General features: G+C 39.1%; 1 protein-coding gene across 1 annotated transcript in view; it reads right to left on the bottom strand.

Annotated features, from left to right (window-relative positions):
* Positions 1 to 12,376, bottom strand: part of LOC126236435 (nuclear pore complex protein Nup85) — a 149,847-nt gene that overhangs the window by 62,252 nt on the left and 75,219 nt on the right. The window contains exon 8 of the mRNA XM_049945738.1: positions 3,594 to 3,703. Within this exon, the coding sequence (XP_049801695.1) occupies positions 3,594 to 3,703 (110 nt within the window). The remainder of the gene's footprint in view (positions 1 to 3,593; positions 3,704 to 12,376) is intronic.

The raw sequence follows: 12,376 nt of genomic DNA, 5'->3' as shown, positions 1-12,376 counted from the left end.
CTTACAGAATGTGACAGAGGATACTTGTGGTATCACTATGTATTCCCATCTTTCCTGTTCCATTTGCAAATAGTATATAGTAAGAATGACTCACTGTAAACCTTTGTATTAGCTCTACTATGTCTAACTTTCTGTTGTGGTCATTTAGGAGACATGCGGGGGGAAGTAACATATTTCCAGACTCCATTGGAATATAGTATCTTGGAATATCAATAGTAAATCTCGCTGTGATGCACAACACTTCTCTTGTAGCATCTATCATTGATTTGTGGATGAATTACATTCTTCCTATGAATCTCAGCCTGGCATCTGCTTTATGTGGTCAACCCCCCCCCCCCCCCCCCCATAGTGGGGGGAGTGGAACTTTCATAGTTGCAACTATTTACAGCGTATACAAAATAGGTACATGTTTCAAAGTTTGACTTTGGTTGGTTGGTTGGTTTGGGGAAGGAGACCAGACAGCGAGGTCATCGGTCTCATCGGATTAGGGAAGGAAGTCGGCCGTGCCCTTTGAAAGGAACGATCCCGGCATTTGCCTGGAGCGATTTAGGGAAATCACGGAAAACCTAAATCAGGATGGCCGGACGCGGGATTGAACCGTCGTCCTCCCGAATGCGAGTCCAGTGAAAGTTTGACTTTCCTGCAACGTAATCACCAGCATTGTGTATAACCCCATTGCCAGCGATGTGGAAGTCCTAGGATACTAGGATGCCCTCAGAAGCACCTGCTGTGTTGATAGTTTGAGTGTAGTGGTTTATTCCCCAATGAATCTCTAACAGTTCTGAACCAAATGCCATAAAGTGCTTTCTTTAATTTAGGATTCAAGTTGGAGCTGCAAGGGCTTAAGCCCAGGGAGTGTGGTGGGTAATACAGCGCATCCCAGCCCAATTGATCAAGCCAATCCATTACAACTTGTACCATATGAGTCCAAGCATTGTTTTGCAAATGATGGGCAAGTCCAGCAGAAACTGCCACTACTTCTTTCTCTAAGCTGTTCATTTTTGGAACACACCCTGTTACCATCTTACAGAAAAATGTAGACACTTCCTGCAGGACTCAGCCACAATTTCGCAGGACAATGCTTGGGCACACATGGCAAAAGTTGAGACTGATTTGTTTGACTGGTGGGCTGGGAAATGCTGTACCACCAATCACATTCCCCGGACTTAAGCCCTTGTGACTTCAATTTTATTTCTAAATTAAGGGAAGCACTTCATTGCATTGACTTCAGAACTGTTACAGACATCTGTTGGGCAACAGAATGCTTCTCTTGAACTACTAACACAACTGGAGCTGCTAAGGATATCATATGACATCCACATTGCTCGGAACAGGTTGTTCACAGTGCTGGTAATTACTTCGAAGGAAGTAAAACTTTTAAGTATCTATCTGTTTTTGTAAGCTGTGAATAGACAGTTGCCATCATTAGCGATTCAGACCTTGTGTATATATTGCGAATACACTTCCTTGGAATCCTCCTGAAATAACTTTTATATTTGCTGAATTTGAATTTGTTCCATTACGAGTGACGTGTTCAGTTATACCTTCAAAGAAGTTCTGAACTCCGTCAAAAATCTGGTCCAGTATTTATAGGCTCATAATTTTTCATGAAATGGTAGTGCAGGACAATGGCATATGCTTTCCTGCAGTCAAGGAACACGGCATCAACCTCAGTGCCGTTGTCTACAATGCTATGGATCTCAAGGACGAACTGAGTGAACTAGTTTCACAAGATATCTGTTTGTGGAGTTCATTTTGATTGTTATAAAAGAGTGTTTCCTGCTCCAAAAGTGCCGTAATACATTAACATAAAACATATTCCATAATTCTACTACAGATTGATGTCAGTGCTATAGGCCAATAATAATGGAGTTCTGTCCCATGACCCTTCTTGGAAACTATAGCACAGAAGATGTACTAACCTAACCTATCTGAGATGAACTAGACTATGACACTGCCACAACAAAATATTGAAATACCTGACTTTGAAGCTATAGGTGGCATGGCACCACAAAGCTATATTACTCAAAAAGCAGGAAAACAAGAAACCAAATGAACCCTGGAGCCTTTAAGACAGTGGTAACATTACCTATACTTTTCCCTGCAAACAAAACACAAGTTTCTGAGTAAGCACTGACCAGGAAGACCATTAAACCCAAAGCATTCAGCTATACATTGTTAAAATTATGTAACTGTGGCACTGCAGGCACAAACCAACAAATGAAACAATGTGCTACAAAGAATAAAACCAAGGAAAAAAAAAATGGTTCAAATGGCTCTGAGCACTATGGGACTTAACATCTCTGGTCATCAGTCCCCTAGAACTACTTAAACCTAACTAACCTAAGGACATCACACACATCCATGCCCGAGGCAGGATTCGAACCTGCGACCGTAGCAGTCGCGCCGTTCCGGACTAAGCGCCTAGAACCGCTAGACCACCACGGCCGGCAAAACCAAGAAAAAAAATAAATAAAAAAAATAAAAACAAAAAAACAAAAAATAAAAAAGTAAAATAAAAAACCTTAGTTTATTTTAAGAAAGTTTATATTAAACAGAAGAGAATCAAACAACTTACTAGCTGTTGCCTATGATCCTTTGTACTGATTCACCAAGCACTTACACCTTTGCAAACAGAAAATAAAACCAGAGATTTTTTATGTTGAAATGAGCTCCTCAGTTTTATACTTTTAATGGAAGTTACTTGCAATGCAGAACAGTGAAAAATAAGTAAGATTATTGTGTATGGCAAGTAAACTGGTCCTTACAGAAAACAATTACAGACAAACAGTGGTGAAGCAAGTAAGTGATATAGAAAAAAAGAATGAAAAATGTGGGTGTCTGAATTTTCCATTTGAAAGAAGCAAGTTAAAACAATATGTATATATTCCTCCTTATCACCTGAAGAGGAATGCAAATTAATTCATCAATTTCCAACCAACTCAGCTTTTATTAAATTGTATTGTAAACCTCTCATCCACCAGAAGCACCAACTTACCTAATTCTTTTATTATAATTACAAGCTTTTCAGAAAACCATTCCATCTGCAAAAGCCATCCTCAATGTGGACGGCATGCAAATTAAGTTTTAAAGTGAACAATGCTCTTAACTGGTGCATGCCTACTGTTTCTATATGGGAGATTGTTCTGTTGATGCTTGTTTGTTTCTGTTACTTTCTGTTTGCTCTGATGTAAACCAGGCATTAGATGCTGATGGCACTAAACTTCTCCACAAAATTTATAGACAAAGTTACTGCGCAAGCACCGAGCACTAGCACATTGCACACAGGCAGACAATAAAAATTGCATTAGTTTTAATGGATGACTACTAAGGTCTCTTCTAGTATCGACAAGTTGTTAAAACCTACTCTTTATTTCTGTTTGAAATTGAAGAATACAAATATATAAATATTTGTAATATCGAGTTATAAAATGTTGGCTGTGAACCCACTACATCCCTGAACTATTTGTGTGTGTGTGTGTGTGTGTGTGTGTGTGTGTGTGTGTCGCGCGCGAGCGAGCGAGCTGCAACATTAATTGCCATTTTATGATCAACAAGGCTCCAAATTATTATGTTGTAGAAAAGATACTCACTTCCGTTGGAAACTTCCTTGAACTGGATGTAACGATGAAAGGAAAAGTAAATTTGTCAAATGTGCAGCAAACCAGCCATTTTCTGTTGTGGCCGAAATGTGTTTCACCACCTGAAAAACATACATCTTACAGTTACAAGCGTACTCTGCTAATGACAGTCAAGAGAAAAGTAGCACCTGAATAAAATAAGAAATGATGTACAATGCCACAAATTCTCTTTTCCATCACATGACCACATATAATAGCACTCACATGAGTTTGAAATAATTTTACTATTTATAGTACTTGTCAACAATGTTATTAATTCACACACACTATATAAGAAGCACTCTAGAACACCAAGATACATGTAGAAGTATTGGAGTAACTGTTTACACACACACACACACACACACACACCTACATTGTAATTAGAAAAGCCATACCTTGCCACAGTACAGAAGAAACTCGACACATGTAGAGATGTTAATGCCTCCAAATTTATGTGAAACTCAAAGATTTTTAAGTAAAACATAATTTATTAACATTCTACATCTTTATTCTTCATGTCTATATATTTATTTCTCAACAGTCACCCTGGTGACAAACACATTTCCCCTTACGACAGACCGTTTGTTGATACTATCACTGTAGAAAGTTTGACTTTGTTGATGGGGCCACAACCTCACCTCTGCTTGCATTGCTTTATCACCAGCAAAGTGAAGTCCTCCAAGGTGTTCATCAAGTTCTGGAAACAGACTAAAATCAGATGTGACGAAGTCGGAATTGTATGAAGGATGATCAATGACGTGTGGTCTGCCACTGTTGTGCTGAAAGTGGGGGTGCTCCATGCGTGGACAAACTCGATTACAGCACACTGTTTCTCATATATCGACATAGTTACAGTATACACCGCCACGTTACACGCAACAGTTCGGAGCCCTCTAGCAGCAGAGAGCTGCAAATATTTTGACATGAAGAATAAAGATGTATTGTGTTAAGAACATTCATTTTGTTTAGACAGCTTTAAGAGTTTTCATCCAAAAAACTCGGAAGCATTACTTTTCTGCATGCCCTCGTAGCATCTCTGGGGGTGTACTTCCCACTCAACTCACAATAGTCATGTTTACATGATACTGTCCTAGTATCAATGAACTGTAGGTAACTTCAGCATAACTTTATAGCTTCAGAAACTTATCAGGAATTTAACTCAAGCAATTCATTTCATTGTGATTAACCTTCTAGGAAGGGGAAAGCTGGGTGTGATCGGTTGTTTTAACTGACCTACATTTATTCTCTCTCACTACAATATGCTTACTTTGTCACTGTCACTGGTAGTCAGACTGTACCTCAAAACAGGGCACATAAAGAATTTTGTTATCTACAAGCCCCAGGAACTTCTAGGTAAGCATATATCCCAGAACAGATCAATCTCCTTCCTTTGCCTCTGCTAACGGAAGATACATTTTTAAATACAAAAATACAACCCCCCCCATCCCCAATCTCTCTCTCTCTCTCTCTCTCTCTCTCTCTCTCTCTCTCTCTCTCTCTCTCTCTCTCTCCCCTCTTCCTCTCTCGTGTGTGTTTGTTGGGAGGGGGGGGGGGGAGAGGTAGATAGAGAGAGAGAGAGAGAGAGAGAGAGAGAGAGAGAGAGAGAGGCGGGGAAGGGGGTGTAGCTTACAACGTAACAAAAAAATTTAAACAATGTAATTTCTGCCCACACAACCAACTAAATATTTGAGTATTTTTCAACTAATACCATTAGAATATGCAACCCCAAAACCATTATGTCCACTTAAAATTATATGGAACCCTTTTCCCTTTTATGATGGATATCAGTTCAGACAGTGGTTTGATACAGTGCTCTATGCTAATTTACCTTGAACATATCTGTTCATCCCTGTAATACTACAGCAACCTATAGCAATTTCAATCTGTGTACTGTATTCCAGCCTTAGGTTCTCTCGTCCTTCACACTGTACCAAATTAACTACTCCTCGATTATGCATAAGTATCCCACTGATCTATATCTTTCTTTGACTCAAGTTGTGCCATGAAGTTCTTTTCTACCCAGTATTGGTTACCTGAAAAGCGGAAGATTAGGATTTAAGATCCCGTCAAGAATGAGGACACTGCCGAGATCTTTTTGTTCACCTTATTGGGTATTAACTCAAACTGCTACTAATAATGTAGTAGCTCGTACTCATTTCTGTTCAGAGTGAAGCTGCACGGCTTCATAAATACTTTGTGTAATCTTGATTTATTACTGTACTGTCCATAAACAGGACATTGATGCACGGAACGACCGAAATCTGTTGCTGCCCCTGGGAGTCAGAGTTGCCACATTCATCATAGATAAAAAGAATGCAGCACTATCTTATAGACAGAAACAAATCTGTCATGACTCTCAACACAACCACCACCCACATAAGTGCTACTGCTAGCTTGACACCCACCCCCTGTTTGGGTGAAGCTTCTGCTTTTATTCTCAAGGCCAGTGGCATCCCTCCCATGCAGGCAGACAAGTCATGTGACAATTATGGCATGTTTTATGATCAAATTATGTATTTCGTAAATTTAAATTATTTTGATGGTTAACCACAAAGATAATTCAGTGAATTTAAATGACATTAGGAATCTCTCAAACTGTCAGTTCTGGCTGCATGGAAATTTCATTTACGATATTTTGATGGAATCACTTTGAAAGGTGTGTGAAGAGTTAAATACATATAAAATCAAAAATCACTGGAAAAAGTTTCATGACATACATTAAATGATGCCATTCGATCAGAGGATTAGAAAACTGTAACCGATTTTATCTAGGCAATGTATTATGAAAATTACGGATACATCTTTATCGATGTTTCAATTAGTAGAAATTAAAACACTGTCTCAAGTGAAAAGTTGTCAGAATTCATTTTGACCTCCCACTTTGATTGAAATACACGAATTACTTCAACAGGCATCCCCCAAGAAACCTGTTACAGCACTATGAATAAAAGTGGTTCTGACTTCCAAAATATGTTAATACAACTGGGGAAAGTATGTAAAAGAGGAACCAAATATGAAAACTTTAACCGCATGAAGAGAGATGATGAAGCAATTGTAAGTGAAGGGATCAATACGGCAAGGGACAGATAATTTCAAGTAATTTTGTGTACTGGCTGAATGTGTGTGCTCTGTCACATCAAAACCACCTCTTATTATGTAGAATTTGGGTAAAGCACTTTTCATCTGAAGCAGTAAATTTAGAAAAGATTGACTGGTCACACTCAATCTCATAGTTATAGCCATTTGAACAGAATTATATCACACTCTTGTTTATTTTCCATGTTTCCATATAATGTTACACTTCATTCAGAAAAGACTATCTAACCTTTTAATTTCTATGTGATGTTAATGCATTTCTCTTTTTTAGGAAAGCTTTTCTTGCCCCTATCAGTCTGTGTTTTCTATCCCGTACTCCTGACATGTTTAAATTACATTCAAACATCTCATTCTTTATGTTCTCTTAGCAGCATCTGACAAAGTAGCTCCAAATAAATATACTGGAAATTATTTTATGCTGTGATCTGTTAAGAACACTGCTGTATATTTTTACTGTAAATGATCCAGTGCCTTCGTCTCAGAAATTTTTACAGTGACATCCATTCTTTTGTAATGTTTCGGGATACTTAGTAAATGTTGGGGAATATCTCCGAACTTTTTACTTTGCTATTTAACCGCTCAAGCTTTTATACTATGGATATGAAAGGCTCAAATAATGGAGGAAATGTTAGATCTTAATGCCCTACTGATTTCCTTAAGACCCAAGCACTATCTCAAGTAGGTACAGATGGAGAGGAGGAGGAGGAGGAAATTTGCTGCAATCATACTGAAGGAAGAACCCTATATTTGTCAGATGCTTAAAAGAAGTACAGAAAGACTGAGATAAATAGCCAGATTGGCATTTGAGGTCTGCTCCTTCCATATACAAGTATAATGCCTTAATCAGGGTTCCACCTAACTTGTGAAGTGTTACAAGACACCAAAAATTACAGTAATGCTTTACGACTGCCATTAGCAGCTCAGTGATCAATGTTTAACTGTAGCAATTACAGTATGTTGTACTTTGCTAGAAAATCGTGAGAATGTATCTCACTGACACATTGCATCTTTTTCACAATATATCTTCATTTGGAACATGAGAACATTTTAATTTGTGTGGACAGTTCATAGTTACTTCTAGAAGCAGACCACTTTTGGCAATGTTATTTGTAAGCATTTAGAATATTTTAGAAATTTTTACGAGACAACAACCTTAAAGATCTATCTATTCGTGGTATACAGGGTGTTACAAAAAGGTACGACCAAACTTTCAGAAAACATTCCTCAGACACAAATAAAGAAAAGATGTTATGTGGACATGTGTCCGAAAACGCTTAATTTCCATGTTAGAGCTCATTTTAGTTTCATCAGTATGTACTGTACTTCACCGCCATTTGGCCCAATTGAAGGAAGGTAATGTTGACTTCGGTGCTTGTGTTGACATGCGACTCATTGCTCTACAGTACTAGCATCAAGCACATCAGTACGTAGCATCAACAGGTTAGTGTTAATCACAAACGTGGTTTTGCAATCAGTGCAATGTTTAAAAATGTGGAGTTGTCAGATGCCCATTTGATGTATGGATTAGCACGGGGCAATAGCCGTGGCGCGGTACGTTTGTATCGAGACAGATTTCCAGAACGAAGGTGTCCCGACAGGAAGACGTTCGAAGCAATTGATCGGCGTCTTAGGGAGCACGGAACATTCCACCTTATGACTCGCGACTGGGGAAGACCTAGAACGACGAGGACACCTTCAACGGACGAGGCAATTCTTCGTGCAGTTGACGATAACCCTAATGTCAGCGTCAGAGAAGTTGCTGCTGTACAAGGTAATGTTGACCATGTCACTGTATGGAGAGTGCTACGGGAGAACCAGTTGTTTCTGTACCATGTACAGCGTGTGCAGGCACTATCAGCAGCTGATTGGCCTCCACGGGTACACTTCTGTGAATGGTTCATCCAACAATGTGTCAATCCTCATTTCAGTGCAAATGTTCTCTTTATGGATGAGGCTTCATTCCAACGTGATCAAAGTTTTAAATTTTCACAATCAACATGTGTGGGCTGATGAGAATCCGCACGCAATTGTGCAATCACATCATCAACACAGATTTTCTGTGAACGTTTGGGCAGGCATTGTTGGTGATGTCTCGATTGGATCCCATGTTCTTCCACCTACGCTCAATGGAGCACGTTGTCATGATTTCACACTGGATACTCTACCTGTGATGCTAGAACATGTGCCTTTACAAGTACGACACAACATGTGGATCATGCACGATGGAGCTCCTGCAGATTTCAGTCAAAGTGTTCGTACGCTTATCAACAACAGTTTCGGTGACCGATGGATTGGTAGAGGCGGACCAATTCCATGGCCTCCACGCTCTCCTGACCTCAACCCTCTTGACTTTCATTTATGGGGTGCATTTGAAAGCTCTTGTCTACGCAACTCCGGTACCAAATGTAGAGACTCTTCGTGCTCGTATTGTGAATGGCTGTGATACAATATGACATTCTCCAGGGCTGCATCAGCACATCAGGGATTCCATGACGGAGGGTGGATGCATGTATCCTCGCTAACGGAGGACATTTTGAACATTTCCTGTAACAAAGTGTTTGAAATCACGCTGGTACGTTCTGTTGCTGTGTGTTTCCATTCCATGATTAATGTGATTTGAAGAGAAGTAATAAAATGAGCTCTAACATGGAAAGTAAGCATTTCCGGACACATGTTTACATAACATCTTTTCTTTATTTGTGTGTGAGGAATGTTTCCTGAAAGTTTGGCTGTACCTTTTTGTAACACCCTGTATAGTACAAGACAATCCATAATATGACTGTTCTTTTAAAAGAGTGAGAAAATTTTATTTTCAACATATTGTGACTCATCAAAAGTGCAAACTGTTTTATTGGTATAAAGATCTGCCTGAAAGCAGTAACACTGTACTTATTCTAAACTTATGCAATTTATTGACTGTCTACATTTTTATAATATGAGGAGAAAGAAGATAAACAAAATGGCATATTTAACATTAATTTTGAAATGAACTTCCTTTTTTGTTTATTAAGCCAGTCACCTATGATATTACTATCATCATCATCATCATCCACCTTAACAGTACAGCTGAAATTACAGTAACTGAAATGAGTGGCAATCAAATATATAATCTTGGCTGTCACAAATGTTTGGCATTTTCTTCTGAATGTGTTGTAATTTTAGAGGTGGAGGTTAGGCTTGGAGCTAATAGTATATCCGCTGCAGGTGAAACAGGCAGCAGCAAAATTTATAAACTTAGTTAACAGAAATACTGACTGTTTCTTCTGAATACATTACAATTTCCAAGGTTCGAGTTTTGGACTCTTGCTTCCAAACATGTCATCTGCCTGCTGCTCTCTCACTGGCTGCAAAGAACCAGCAACTGACACATCCCATTTCATTTCCATCATACCTTACCGCAAGTGTTAACAACACTTATGCACAATACATGTAAGTATGCTACTGGCCCCTATCAACACTGTTACCATCTCCTGTAGAAATTTATACTATTGTTGAGTCTTTGTCCAATTTTAAAGTAAGTTCCATTCCAAATACAAACCGATTCAGGCAAACTCCAATTTAAATGTGGTAGACTTTCTTAAAAGCCAAAGTATATTGTGTACATTCCTATTGTTGACATACAATGTACAAGACCTGGTCTTTAAATATGTCTGCTTGTCTCTGCATATGTGTGGATGGATATGTGTGTGTGTGCGCGCGCGTGTGTATACCCGTCCTTTTTTCCCCCCTAAGGTAAGTCTTTCGGCTCCCGGGATTGGAATGACTCCTTACCCTCTCCCTTAAAACTCACATCCTTTCGTCTTTACCTCTCCTTCCCTCTTTCCTGATGAGGCAACAGTTTGTTGCGAAAGCTTGAATTTTGTGTGTATGTTTGTGTTTGTTTGTGTGTCTCTCGACCTGCCAGTGCTTTAGTTCAGTAAGTCACATCATCTTTGTTTTTAGATATATTTTTCCCACGTGGAATGTTTCCCTCTATTATATTAATATCATTACCTTGTAATTGGGTATACATAAATGTACTGATAGTATAATCCACAATTGGCACCCATTGTGACATTTGCTCACACTGTCGTAACGTAAGGGTAGATAATTTCAAAGGGAGCTATAATCACTATCTTCAGTGTTTGACTGTGATCTACACATGGGTGCAACACTAGCGAAGTCTCATACGTTGCCTTATGCACATTGCAAGAGTACATGAAATATCAACAGATATGCAGAGGCACTGGAGTAGGTTGTAAGCAAATTTACCAGTTGCTGCAGTGCCTCAGGAACACAGTTAATATTTGCACACAATTACAGAATCAGTTATGGGATATTCTGTTAATAAAAAGGAGGAAAATCAACCCCCCCCCCCCTCACTCCCCCCCTCTCTATCTCTCTCTCTCTCACACACACACACACACACACACACACACACACACACACACACACACAGAGGTGCTATTTGCTATTTTATGTTTTAGAAACAAGGAAAGCAGATTCCCTGCTACAACCAGGGGAGAAGCAGTTACTCACATTAGGATCTTCGTGTCACATTAGTATCTTCATGTCAGTACTGTAATTTTTATTACAGTTGTGTGTAATGGTATGAAACTTAACAAACATGAAATGCAATATGTCTCAATCCGTCAAGTTATTAAAAATCCTGATGCTGCATCCACACTACAAATGAAATGAATCACACATGGTTTAGAACAACCCTGATGAAAAATATATAATGGTAAGTTGAGCTGAGCAGCAGGAGCAGCACAATACAGTCGTGCGTGTGTGCATAGTTAGGTGTGCGTTTTCTATTGGCTCTGAAGGATGATTCATCTGAAAGCTACTAATATTCTCAGTGTTGCTTATGTGCTTACTGCAAACACAATGCAGGCTAGAAAAAAACCGGACTAGTACTGGTGAAACAATAAAACGAATGCAATAAGGCTGAAAGTCGCGTGGCCTGTCATGTGACTCTCGCTCCGCCTACTGCTCGAGTTTCATCTGCCTCCTGCACTCAGTCTGCCCGTGGCGTCTGTTTTAAGTAGTTGACGCTTTGTCTGTGCGTCGGAAAATGTTGAGTGTACAGAAAGAACAGCGTGTTAACATCAAATTTTGTTTCAAACTAGGAAAATCTGCAAGTGAAACGTTTGTAATGTTACAACAAGTGTACGGCGATGATTGTTTATCGCGAACACAAGTGTTTGAGTGGTTTAAATGATTTAAAGATGGCCGCGAAGACACCAGTGATGACACTCGCACTGGCAGACCATTGTCAGCAAAAACTGATGCAAACATTGAAAAAATCGGTAAACTTGTTCGACAAGATCGCCGTTTAACAATCAGAGCAGTGTCTGAGTTAACAGGAGTTGACTAGGAAACTGTTAGGCAGATTCTTCATGAAAGTTTCAACATGAACAAAGTGTGTTCAAAAATGGTTCCAAAGTGTCTCACAATTGAACAGAAGGAACGCCAAAGAATGATTTGTTCTGACATCCTGGAAAACATTGAAAGTGATCCCACCTTCTTACAAAATGTTATTACTTGCGATGAATCGTGGTTTTTTTACTTACAATCCCGAAACTAAATGCCAATCGATGCATTGGAAAACTCCTGGTTCTCCACGAAAAAAAAAAAAAAAAAAAAAAAAAAAAAAAAAAAAAAAAAAAAAAAAA

Source organism: Schistocerca nitens, chromosome 2 (genome assembly GCF_023898315.1).
Source record: "Schistocerca nitens isolate TAMUIC-IGC-003100 chromosome 2, iqSchNite1.1, whole genome shotgun sequence".
NCBI classification, from domain to species: Eukaryota; Metazoa; Arthropoda; class Insecta; order Orthoptera; family Acrididae; genus Schistocerca; species Schistocerca nitens.
Note: the sequence above shows the minus strand (reverse complement) of the source record. Positions and strands in the feature narration are given on the sequence as shown.